The following is a 13926-nucleotide window of genomic DNA, read 5'->3' on the forward strand; positions in this document are numbered from 1 at the left end:
CCTGCTGCCTGCCAGAAGCAAAAGTAAATCCTGTCTGCAAGAAAACACCATCCAGAGCAGTATCAACAAACTCTTTCTCTGAAAGACAAGGCAGTAAATATTTTAGGCTTTGTTGGCCAGATGGTCTTTGACACATTGGCTTTGCCATATTGCAAAAGTGGTTTGGACTAGGAAAACGAGTAAGCATGGCTGTGTTCCATAAACCTTATGTACACACTGAAATGTGAACTGAACATTCACATTACAAATATTCTTCTGACTTAAAGAAAAAACACTGAAGAAGGCAAAACCCACAAAACCAAATACTAGGCTGCTTGAGGGCTCATGGGCTTTAAACTTGCAGACCCATGATCTAGAGTTTCCAAGATTTTTCTATTTTTCATATGAACCAAAAACACAAACCTAACTTTAAACCATCCTATTAGAGGGGTGCCTGGGTGGCTCAGTTGGTTAAGCGTCCGACTTCAGCTCAGGTCATGATCTCACAGTTCATGGGTTCGAGCCCTGCATCGGGCTCTGTGCTGACAGCTAGCTCAGAGCCTGGAGGCTGTTTCAGATTCTGTGTCTCCCTCTCTCTCTGACCCTCCCCTGCTCACGCTGTCTCTCTCTCTCTAAAATAAATTTAAAAAACATTAAAAAAATTAAAAATAACATAAAACATCCTATTAAAAATATATTCTAGGGTGCCTGGGTGGCTCAGTCAGTTAGGCAATTGACTCTTGATTTTGGCTCAGGTCATGATCTCATGGTTCGTGAGATGGAGCCCCGTCATATGTCCGTCTCTGGGCTGGGCATGGAGCCTTCTAAAGATTCTCAATCTCTCTCTCTCTCTCTCTCTCCCCCACCTCCGTCCCTCCTCCACTTGTTTACCTATGCACTAACATAAAATAAATAAAATAAAATAAATAACATTTTAAAAGAGCACCAACTACAAAAGACTGATAAAGTGGACTGAAGTAAAATTAAGCATTTCTGTTCACAGACATCATTTATAGTGAAAAAGCAAGCCAGACTGGGAGAAAATATTTGTAGCATAACTCACACTGGGACTGTATTTTGTTCAGAAGACATAACTCCTGCAAACCAACAAGAAAATGACATCCAACCAACAGGAAAATAGGCGAAAAACTATGAAAAGGGACTTCACAAAACATATAGGTATCAAAGGAGTGCGAGTAGGTCACAGGCTAACACTACATACCCACCTAACTGGTTATATTGGTGAGGCTGTGGAACAACAGCAATTAATATACTTCTGCTGGAAAGTAAACTGGTTCACTCACTCTCGAAAACTCTACATCTGTAAACTCTATCACCCAGCAACTCTGCTCCGAAGTATATGCCAAACAAATGCATGCACATGTAATCAAGGTATGTCTACAAAAAAATCTTCATATTAGCATGATTTGTAATAGCCAAAAACCTGGAAACTACCTCAAGTGTCCATCAACCACCTTACAGTCATATGCTGGAATATTATACGGAAATGAGAACAAATGAATTATAGCTACATGAAACAATATGAAAGAATGTCAGAAACATAAATACATTCAGCAAAAGCAGGCAGACACAAAAGAATCTAATTCCATTCATAGGACATTCAAAAACAGGCAAAACTACACAATAGTCTTAAAAGGTAACATAGTAGTTCCTTTTTGGCAGGCAAAGAGTGTCATGACAGGTAGGGAGCCCCAAGGGAACTCCCAAGTTCCGGCAATATTCCAAGTCTGGATCTGGTTATGGGTGACACAGGTGTTTGCGATCTAACAATATATGAGGTGCACATTTATGTTTTGTGCCCCTTTCTGTATTTCTGTAGTATTTACATAAATGGTTAACAACAAAAATCTTTATATCCCTCTCACATTCCCCAAAATATTATTAAAAATTAAATCTTCCTAAATTAATGGTAAAATTTGGTTTTTCTAGTTGGTATACATAACTACATGCGAAGATGATATATTTACCTAATACTAGATATTTTCTTCATGAAATAAAAAATTCTCAGAGTGAAATAAAACAAAGCTTACTTCAAGCTTGGAGATCAGCTATAATTACCAAACACATGAAATAAATGTGTGATTTTTGGTGAAGACTATCATTATAATATAAATACTCTAAGAATTCAGAACCATAGTTTTTAATAGTTTTTTTGGTGGCTATCTAAATTCTTTTACCATAGTGGATGTGAAATTAGGTTCATAGCAAAAAAAAAAACACAAAAAAACCAAAAAAAACCCCTGTGTCTCATTATAGTAAATTAATGACAGGTTACCTGGTGAGTTTACTTTGTAAAACAATAAAACCTTAAGAACATCATCTAGAACAAAGCATGCAGCTTACCTGAACTTAGAGAGGCACAGAACATTAAGACTGTTATCATGGAGGCTCCAGAAATCTCTCTCAGTGGCTTAAAAAACCATCACCAGAATTTTTAAATCAAATAAAACTTTCTATTACGATGTAATCTTATTTGCTGTAAGCATCCTTGAACTTTGTAGTTGTGAGCTCACATTTACTATTGCGAGAACTACTCAGTGATTTATTCCAATGGCATCATTATTATTAACCCCTCTTCAAAAAAAATCCTAAATTGAAGTTTTAGCAGCAAGTTTTAAAAAGGGAATTTCTTATCATTCATAATGCACGTGAAATGTTGCTGTGGACACTTTAAAAAAAAATTCTATGAGGCTATAAGGGTGTCTGTTGCAGCATCTTAACAATTTTACAGAACAAATTAGATGATGTGGTTTAAAGAGATGGTGACCAGCAAGATAATTTTAAGCAAACCCTTTCCCACATGTCATGTTATCAAATATATAAATAACTAATACCCTCCTTCCAACCTCATTCTAATTCTTAGACTTGTAAGGTGCATCAAAGTTATTATTCTAATTTTTAAAATGGGAACGAGAAAATGCATTTGCCACCTATGAACTTATGGAGGGGAAAAGAAAATATATTTGAGAGATGGGTACAGGATCAAAACTCAGTTATCTTTTGTTCTTTTATTTCTTTCTTCACTATGTTAAATTCTTCAGGCCTAAAACCCATAACAGATTGGGAAATTTAAAAAAGATGTTGATTTTTTTAAGTCTATTATTAATCTTTATTCATGGAAATAAAGTAGCCATTAGCATTAAGTACATTTCCTAGGATGGTATACAATCATTTATAGGTTAAGATTTTGGCATTTAAGATATTAAACATTTTATAAATTTAATTATTAAAATATAATAATTCCAACTTGTGTCTTCAACTTTATATCAGCCATAATACTCTGCACAGCATGCAGTACCTGAATCCAAAGCAGGGAAGTGCATAAGCATCACGATAGCTTCTTTCTAAAGTTGCTCTCATACCCATTTTTGGACACTGAGTTAATGGTTTGAGAACTGCATTACACTGCATTTATAAGCAAACCAGAAGACTTTTATTTGGAGTAGTAGCTATGAATGCAGCTTTTTGATGGAGACTGAACAAAGTAGGGAAAGTTTAAGATAAAACAGTTATCTCTTAGGAAACAATTTTAATAGTTCAAAATCTCTCATAAAATCTTATTAAAATGGAGGCAACATTAGTTGAACATTTGACTGGTATGAAAATAACTCTCAGTAAGAATCTTGCCTAATAATTTGAGGTCCTGGATTATAATTTCTAGTTGCAGATGTAAATTTTCAAAGTATATGTATTAGGTCCAAGTGAACCAAATATGTAGTAGTTAGTGAGCGCTAGGTGATGCTTCACCTTTAAGTTCTTGAAAATGGAAATAGTATACTTATGATTCCTTCATAAAAGTGTCCCTTAACCCTTCAAAGTAGCTTGGCTTATATCAGAAAGTTGCATATTCTTCAGCTCCTATCCTTGTATTTTTACTTATCGTATCTAAGTAATCATGATGACAGTACTGTCAATTCTGCTTTGAAAAGATGAATATTGCTGCTCTTCGCAACTTTTACCTCAAGTTGAATCCCAGCTATCAGCAATACTTAAATGAACCCCCTCCCCGTCAAAGCAGTAAAAACTGAAGGCATTAAATTAGTATCTAAAATCAAAGTATAGCTTGATCTATAAAAATGATGTGTTGTAATCCTGACCTATGACAGCAAAGGTCATATAAAACATATTCAGAGACTAATGTTATTATGAACATAAAAGGTTTAAAAGTTTCATATATATATATTTTTCCCTAATAACTTAAAAATCAATTTCTAAAAACTGGCTTACAATATCAGGCAGGTATCCAAATGCTGAGTTTTAAATTCAGCATTACCTTATCTCTTTTAAAGATAAGTTGTTATATAAACATTAAAAGTGCAATAAGCTAACCACAAAAGAAAACAAAACACCCTTGGTTTAGTATAACTAAAGTTAATAAATAAAGCAGAGCACTAAATGATGTAAAAACAGTCACCAGAATAGAGCTTCAAATAACAATGAATGAAGATTATACTGTAGCCCAAAGAAAGCAGCAGAAAAATCTCAGTAGGTTGTGTTCAGAGAATTTTTTTTTAACACCACTGTTCCACACTTCACAGGCCCTATCGTTTGACGAAAATCTATCAATACTAACTTAAGACCAAGAAACTCTGAATAGGAATTTAGCAAATGCTGTTTGGCTTAAGCCCAAGGTGATTAGGAAAGAAAATTCAGCCCACATGCTACAAAGCTTGAGTTAACTTGGAAAAATAAACACAATTATTATTGTGGCTACAGATCAAGAATTCACATTAAAAAAAGAAAGATTTGGCATTTAATATGGAAAGTTCCCAGTACATTCTAAAGGTATACTGAAAAGGCCAGTAAAGACAAAGTGATAATGACACAGTGATGGCTACAACAGCAGAAGCGGCGGTGACCAAGATGTACTCAGCTGTATGACATGACAGTCCACAGATCGACAGAGAAACATTCTGATTTCAAGAGTCAACTATATGACACCCTATTTGCCATCAGTCATTCAATTAAGATCACCAGGAAGTGCAAAGTGGGGCTGGCAAAAACAGTTCTGCCAGGATTCAACTCAAAAGTCTCGACCAAACAAGAAAATTAGCTGACATTTTAAGTAGCCTCAACAAAGTGAAATGTAGGGTATTTCTCCTCTACCATTCATATTTTAACTTGCTTTCTCAGTCCTTAAATATAGTAGCTGGAATTTCTAAAGCTTCAAGACCATGCATTTCTTATTTACCTCCTCTCTGAATACAGTAAATACTAAACGTAACACAACTTATAACAGTATCCCTTAAAACACTGTTCTGACACAACTCAGGATCTGCTTCTTGGCTTTTCAAACTGGTGGTGCTTCCGTGCTCGACACATACCTGCTTTTGCTTGTGGTGATCTGGTCCTTGGACAACCTATTCACAATGTAGTGGACTGTAGCTCTAAAGTCTACCTCATTTCTTAGCATCATTAGTGGTACTTTACCTGAATGTGGAAGAGGAGCTTCCAAGATGAACTTCCTAATAATACTCACAGTTGGAAATGGTTTGGAATGGTTGCTCACATTTTTAAGATCTAACTCAGCATACTTACTTACACAGGGGTAGTAGATGCCTTTGGTGAATCACAAAGACCACCCTAGTACAAGCTTCTCACAATGTGCTCACCAAATCTGAATCCGCTCCACCAATGAAAACAAATTTCAAGTTTTGTTTCATAATAAATATACGATCAAATCTTACAATCAAATTATGAGTTATACCACCGAAATTCTGGAACAAAGATTTTGAAAACAAAGTTATATTTAGGAGCTATGTTCATGGTTTAAAAGTCATAAAAAATTTTAAAAACACATGAAAGAACAACAATGTAGTTAACATCTTGGTCCAACATACAGTGATATTATCACAACTCTTTTGTCACTGTAAGATCTGAATCAATTTCTATGTTGAGAAAACATGCATGCATCTACCATTTCTCTATCAAATACATACACACCTCATAGAAATACATCCTCATAGGAAACACTGATTTTACATTAAACTGTCTTTTTGAAGAAATTTTGCACTGAATTACAATAAAATTGGAACTCACTGTTAAAAACCTTAAATTACAGATGTTTATACAGAGAATTATAGTAATATACAAGAGCACTTCAATAAGACCTGGATGAACAATGTTTGAAGTAAAAGAGTTTTTATAACCAAGCTGTACGAACATTAGGGGGTTTAGGTCTTAGTAGCAGGCCACTGGATGTGTCAAAAACTGGTCGCTCGCTCTTACAACTGAGACCACTGGTGGCACTGGATGTTCTAGAAGCTCCTCCTGAAATATATGAAGGATAAGAAATAATTTTATTTAAACTAAATACATCCATCATCACCTGATAAACTTCCTCTCCTAATTTAAAGTCCAGAATAAATTTTTCTTCCCTATCTCATATGAATTCTTAATAGTTCAGTATGATTCTCAACCAGGAATGCATGTCAGAATTCCCTGTGGAAATTAAAAATATAATAATAAACATGCCCGGACTCTACACTAGACGGTTTGGTTTAGATCTGGGATGGACACGTGTTTTAAAAAGCTGCTCAAGGGGCACCTGGGTGGCTCAGTCGGTTAAGCATCCGACTTCGGCTCAGGTCATGATCTCATGGTTCGAGGGTTCAAGCCCTGTGTCGGGCTCTGTGCTGACGCCTAGCTCAGAGCCTGGAGCCTGTTTCCGGTTCTGTGTCTCCCTCTCTCTCTGACCCTCCCCTGTTCATGCTGTCTCTCTCTCTCTCTCTCTCAGAAATAAATAAAACATAAAAAAAAAAAAAAGCTGCTAAAATGATTCAAGCAAAAAACCAAAACACTTTATATAACGATTTATACGTTTATGTAGGAAATAATTTACCACATTCAAGGCATAATACCAAGTATGAATTATTGGATTAAGACCCTATCTTAGTCACTGACTATACCATGGAAGTGATGCTTGAAGAATGAAATGAATGAATGAATGAACTCACTAGTCATTTGAGTGTTTAAGACTCACAAGAGCACTGGAAGTTGGGACATCATAGGTGGTTCCAGTTTTCTTCTAATATTGGCTTCTGTTTTTTATAGTTTAGAACGTACACATGGAACATCAGCACAGACTTGCTGTGTCACACACCTTAGCACTAAATGGCCGTTCCATGCTACATTCTGTGGGACACACCACCAGCTGGATGTGTGTTGACCACAGATCAAGCATTAGGAGGGCCTGTGTCTGATGGCTCTACAGACTGCTGATTCATTGGTTTTAACCAGTGAGGAAGACAAAGCACATATAGGGTCTAGAAGATATTACCAATAATTAGCTCATTAGGGGGAATGTTCTGGCAACTATTAAACAGCATTATCTATTCATTCTTCCTTTTAATAAATGTAATAAAATGCCTATTACCGAAGACAGTACTGATATTTTCCATTATTCTATCTTCTTGTTTTTTTTCCTATGCTACCATTACATGCTGTGAGTGAAACCTGAAGTTGAGTGAACACGAGACAAAGCGCACTGGTGAAAAATAAAAGAATGCATTCCAGAAGTCAGCTATTTTAAACTCTATCCAAGTACCTAAGTTATTTATTTTTTAAAAAGGATGAAATACACAAGTACAAATAAATTCTGAATATGCTTACTTAGTGGGGTATACTGGCCAAGAGTTGATCTCACTCGTCTGGAGGATGGAGATGAGCTGAGATAACCCATATTGCGATGGTAGTCCATCAGTTGTTCAGAGCGTTTCATACCAACTGTTGGTTTCACAGATTCAAGCCTTTTCAATAAAGCCTTCATTTAAAGACAATCAATTTGAAAGTCAATGTTAGATAAGAATAAGTTCTAGCAAGAACTCAGCAAAACCGCAGCAGTTAAGTTTTTAACAAGACAAATACTTAAAATTTTTCATTCCAGTACACTTAACCATAAAGTGTTCTATTAGTTTCAGGTGTACAATATAGTGATTCACCAATTCTACATGTTATTTAGTGTTCATCATGATAAACGTACTATTAATCCCCTTCACCTATTTCACCCGTCCCCCAACCTCCCCTCAGGCAACCATCAATTTGTTCTCTATAGTTAAGAGTCTGTTTTTTGCTTGTCTCTTTTTTCCCTTTGTTTGTTTGGTTTCTTAAATTCCACGCAGGAATGAAATCATATGGTATTTGTCTTTATGTGACAGACTTAGCATAATACTCCCTAGCTCTATCCACGTTGCAAATGGCAAGATTTCATTATTTTTAATGGCTAAGTAATATTCCATTGTACATATAACACACCTTTCTTATCCATTCATCTATTTGATGGGCCCTTGAGCTGCTTCCATAGTTTGGCTATTGTAAATAATGCTGCAATAAACACAGGGGTACAGATATCTCTTCAAATTAGTGTTAAATCAGTAAATATTTGAAATTTAGGAAATAAAGATTTTTAAAACACTTTTGAAATACTGTATGAAAAATATTTCAAATAATATACTTTCAGAAAAATCCAAGGGTTTGGGGCACCTGGGTGGTTCAGTCGGTTTAGTCTCTCTGACTCCAGCTCAGGTCATGATCTCATAGTTTGTGAGTTTGAGTGCTGCATCAGGCTGTGTAATGAAAGCTCAGAGCCTGGAGCCTGCTTTGGATTCTGTGTCTCCCTCTCTCTCTTCAAAATAAATAAACATCAAAAAAATTTTTTTAAGAAAAATCTAAGGATTTCACCTATCCGATAAAAACAGTATGGTTTTAACGACTGACCACAGGCACATCTCTCTTTTACGTCAGGTTACAATCTTCAGAAAGGTACTATAAATGAAAATACATTCAACCTGATTTTCTCAGAGAACGGACCTATATTTACTAATATAATGCTAAAAGCCCAGTGTGTTCAACCGTGGGTTCAAGCACAAACCTATCCAAGCTACTATAAGCTCTATATATGAATACAGAGCACTGGCTTTCAAGCTGTTTACTTTCCAGTTGTGCCCCAGCTGGACACTGAGAGAGGTCAAGTGGGCAGGCCTCTCAGGTCCCTGCTCCCAGTTTCTACCAGTCCATCTATGCTTTCCATGTTGCCTGTTTCATATACTAAAGATTCTTCATAAAATCTAGTTTGGGGAAAAAAAAAAGTTTTTACTCTTAAGAAGTCTGAAAATCACCTATTGTAACTTTTATTTTATTAAAAAAATTTTTTTTAAATTTATTTATTTTGAGAGACAGAGAGAAGTGAGGAGGAGAAATCCCAGGCAGGTTCCATGCTGACAGCACCGAGCCTGATGTGGGGCTTGAACTCATGAACTGCGAGACCATGACCTGAGCTGAAACCAAGAGTCGGGCACTTAACCAAGTGAGCCACCCAGGCGCCCCTACTATAACTTTTAAATGGATATATAAACCAACTAGCCAAGACAACATAATACCCAATAAAAAAGAAAACATGGTGTTTTCTTTAATATGATTCCCTAACAGAATCTAACGTGTAACATTCCTAATATTATTTTCTTTCCTCATATATTAGAAGATAGGAAGTTTCTTGTTTCATTTTCACAGGCATTGTTGAGAAGGGAATATTTAAGCAGACCAAATGGATCAAGGAATTGATCCATGGATGTTTTATTATCTCCTTATTAACTACCTCTGTAGCAAGTCGATCTTCATTTGAAAAGAGAATGCTTGTTCAGCACTCAGATTCCCATTAAAAAATCAGCCTCCTGAATTCAGTCACAAGACAAATTTTTTCTGCACAATCTTTTTTTTCCTTCTGCCTCAACTTAGTTTTCTTTTTATTATGGCAAAGTATCCATAAAATTCACCATTTTAGGCATACAATTCAGTGGCGTTTAGTATATTCACATCACTGTGAACCATCACCACCAACCAAATCCAGAACTTATTTTCAACTTTGTGTTTGCTCTAATCAGTTTCACCCGCACCCTTCTATTCTGACTGGTGTCCCGAGTAATTCCAGAGAAGTGATAGATGGTAGAAGAACAAGTCAAAATACTGCAGAGAGCTGTTTAGAAAAGGGAGAAGGAAGGTGTCACAGAAATAAAGGGAGCCTGGAGACAAATGGCAGTAGTCTAGAGCACATGAAGCAGGACACTGACCGAGATCTCAGCCTGCCAGCTCTTTTCTGCATGAAATGACCTTTCTCAGTTTTTACCTTCCAAGGCCACAGCAGACCTAATTCCCTCAGAAAGCCAGACTCAACTAGAGTTAATGCAAATTTTCTTTGCTAAGCTGACACTTATGATTTAAACATAGTTCCATCTGTAAAGTCTATGGTCTTGCCATCAGAGCATGTGGTCTTTCTCTCACTGTACATAGAGAAGCTGTGTAATTTAGGGGCAATCCCCCCCTAAGATTTTATCTTTTCTACCTACAGTTTGTAACTGCTCTGAGCTAATGTAAAACACTGGAAGGATAGAAGAAAACATAAAATACTGCCCTGTAATTTATAGTTTGGATAAGAAGATAATACTACTGCATGCCTGAGTGAGAGATTTATAACTGAGTAAGAAATTTCCTATGCATCACACTGTGTATTTTGCTAGGAGGGTATCATTTGCTGTCATCTGATTATCCTATTAACTACCCTCTGAGCTATGGAGGGGGAGGGGGAAGTAGACAGGACAGAAAATTTGATATTTTCAGTTAACTACTAATTCTGTTTTTTGTGAGTAGAAGCCTCACTATCTTTTAGATAAATTAATTTCCTAAATTTATTCTCTTTTTAAAATTTTAATAAAATTGCAATGCTTATCCATCAGATGTAAAACATAAAGTAATATGATCACAATCAATTTTGAATTTGACAATAAGGCAAAGAATAAACCCATTCTGTTGTCCTGATATGTCACTTATCAAGTTTACATGCAGAAATTTTGGTTCTTCGAGAGAGAAAGAGAGAGAGAGGGAGGGAGGGAGGGAGGGGAGTGGGTCAGCTTTCCAATCACATGGAGCCATACCACTGGTGTGTCATGAATATAACAAGCTAAGCAGAAGCTACAGGGATGATTTTAAATAGAAATAGCTCTTGCTTTTAGAAACTATGAAAATATGAAGTACTGATAACTGTAAACTGTAAAATCAAAAGTAGATTCATTTTAATCTAGTAAACAATTGAGAACTTCTGGGTAAAACTTAAAAATGACAATTCAAAATATTCTGATATTCGTATCAGAATGAACAAATATGTAAGCTATCTAATCAGAAAAACCTGGATTTAAATCCTGGCTCTGCCCCCGATTATATGACCATATGACTTGATGTGGGTATTAACAATGAAATAATCTCTAAGAGTCAGTTTTAAGCAGTAAATGAGATAATGCGTATAGAATGCTCACAGCAGTACCTGGCATTTGGTACAGATATATTAAACATTAATGCTATCATTGACATTGCTTTGTACTATTTTCTAGTTTTCTAACATGCAATAGTATTATCTTCCTAAATTATAAAGTATATGACATGGCAGTATTTTTAGATATTTTTATATTCCTTCCAGTGTCTTATAGATCATAGCAGACATTAAACATCTGTTTCACGAATTGAGAAATGGTAAGAATGGCTACTTATATTCCAATTTGTGTTTACAAAACCTTAGAACTTTCAATCTTAGAATCTACTACTCAAATCAGATTCTTTTTTTTTCTTTTGTAATTTATTGTCAAGTTGGTTTCCATATAACACCCAGTGCTCATCCCAAGAAGTGCCCTCCTTCATACCCATCACTCGCTTTCCCCTCTCCCCCACCCCCATCAACTCTCAGTTTGTTCTTAGTATTTAAGAGTCTCTTAATGTTTGCCTCCCTCCCTCTCCTTAACTATTTTTCTCCCTCCCCTCCCCCATGGTCGTCTGTTAAGTTTCTCCTATTACACATATGAGTGACAACATAGTATCTGTCCTTCTCTGCCTTATTTCACTTAGCATAACACACTCGAGTTCCATTCACGTTGCTACAAATGGGCAGATTTCATTCTTTCTCATTGCCATGTAGTATTCCATTATATAGATAAACCACATCTTCTTGATCCATTCATCAGTGGATGGACATATAGGCTCTTTCCATGATTCAGATATTGTTGAAGTTGCCACTATGAACACTGGGGTGCATGTGCTCCTATGCATCAGCACTCCTGTATCCCTTGGATAAATTCCTAGCAGTGCTACTGCTGGGTCATAGGGGAGTTCTATTGTTAATTTGAGGAACCTCCACACTGTTTTCCAGAGGGGCTGCACCCGTTTACATTCCCACCAACAGTGTAGGAGGGTGCCCATTTCTCCACATCCTCGCCAACATCTAGAATCTCCTGATTTGTTCATTTTAGCCACTCTGACTGGTGTGGTTATCTCAGTGTGGTTTTGATTTGTATTTCCCTGATAATGAGGGATGCTGAGCATCGTTTCATGGGTCTGTTGGCCATCTGGATGTCCTCTTTGGAGAAGTGTCTGTTCATGTCTTCTGCCCATTTCTTCACTGGATTATTTGTTTTTTGGGTGTGGAGTTTGGTGAGTTCCTTATAGATTTTGGATACTGGCCCTTTATCTGATATGTCATTTGCAACTATCTTTTCCCATTCTGTTAGTTGCCTAATAGTTTTATGGATTGTTTCCTTTGCCGTGCAAAAGCTGTTTATCTTGATGAGGTCCCAATAGTTCATTTTTGCTCTTGATTCCCTTGCCTTTGGGGATGTGTACAGTAAGAAACTGCTGTGGTTGAGGTCAAGGAGGTTGTTTCCTGCTTTCTCCTCTAGGGTTTTGATGGTTTCCTGTCTCACTTTCAGGTCCTTCATCCATTTTGAGTTTATTTTTGTGTACGGTGTGAGAAAGTGGCCTAGTTTCATTCTTTTGCATGTTGCTGTCCAGTTCTCCCAGCACCATATGTTAAAGAGGCTGTCTTTTTTCCACTGAATACTCTTTCCTGCTTTGTCAAAGATTAATTGGCCATACATTTGTGGGTCCAATTCTGAGTTCTCTATTCTATTCCATTGGTCTATGTGTCTGCTTCTGTGCCCATACCATACTGTCTTGATAATTACAGCTTTGTAGCAGAGGCGAAAGTCTGGGATTGTGATACCTCCCAGTTTGGTTTTTTTCTTCAATATTACTTTGACTATCCGGAGTCTTTTGTGGTTCCACACAAATTTAGGACTGTTTGTTCTAGCTTACTCAAATCAGATTCTAATAATGAATCCCAAAATAGTTTGTCCAAATATTTTTTTCTATTTCGGAAGTATCATTCTTTTTGGAAAGAAAACTAACCCAGCCTGAATCCTGTCCATCTCTGGAAATAGAAAAGTTAAAACAAATGAATGAATAATGTGTTAATGATTTCTGCAGTTGTCAGCAGACTGGAAGTGCTTCATTATTTCTAAAGTGATAAAGCAAAGACCTTGAAGGACATTAAAGAGTAACAAACATCCTATAGTCTCTTTTGCCACTTGTGCATGAATTAGTTTTTGATTTAGAGCTGAAATGTCCAAGGCTACTATCCACTGAGGCTACACAGCATTTGAAATATAGCCAGTCCAGACCGTGATAAGCTCTAAATGGAAAATGTACAACAGATTTCAAAGACTTAGTACCCCTCCAAAATAATTTCATCATTAATTTTTTTATATTGGTTACACTTTAAAATGTAGTATTTTGAATTTATTCAGTAAATAAAATAGTTTATCGGAATTTCATTAAAAAAATTTTTTTAATGTTTATTTCTGAGAGACAGAGCACAAGCAGGGGAGAGGCAGAGAGAGAGGGGGACACAGAATCCAAAGCAGGCTTTAGGCCCTAAGCTGTCAGCACAGAGCCCAATGCAGCGCTCGAACTCATGAACTGTGAGACCATGACTTGAGCCAAAGTCATGGTCCTAACTGAGTGAGCCACCCAGGTGCCCCAAAATCTCATCTTTCCTTTTGACCTCTATTACTAGAAAATTTTTAATTATACATGTGACTCACATTATATTTC

General features: G+C 36.4%; 1 protein-coding gene across 3 annotated transcripts in view; it reads right to left on the reverse strand.

Annotated features, from left to right (window-relative positions):
- Positions 1-4724: 4724 nt before the first annotated feature.
- Positions 4725-13926, reverse strand: part of CFAP97 (cilia and flagella associated protein 97) — a 36048-nt gene continuing 26846 nt past the window's right edge. For 2 of the 3 annotated variants that reach the window (XM_077762245.1, XM_077762254.1), the window contains exons 4-5: positions 7612-7762; positions 4725-6270 (exon numbers count right to left, since the gene is read on the reverse strand). In XM_077762245.1, coding sequence (XP_077618371.1) covers positions 6143-6270; positions 7612-7762 — 279 coding nt within the window. In that variant the 3' untranslated portion in view covers positions 4725-6142. Of the gene's footprint in view, positions 6271-7611; positions 7763-8258; positions 8323-13926 lie in introns of those variants that run through there. The other variant, XM_077762262.1, reaches the window with a different exon arrangement.

This window comes from Crocuta crocuta, unplaced genomic scaffold (genome assembly GCF_008692635.1).
Source record: "Crocuta crocuta isolate KB4526 unplaced genomic scaffold, BGI_CrCroc_1.0 scaffold90, whole genome shotgun sequence".
In the NCBI taxonomy this organism is placed as follows: domain Eukaryota; kingdom Metazoa; phylum Chordata; class Mammalia; order Carnivora; family Hyaenidae; genus Crocuta; species Crocuta crocuta.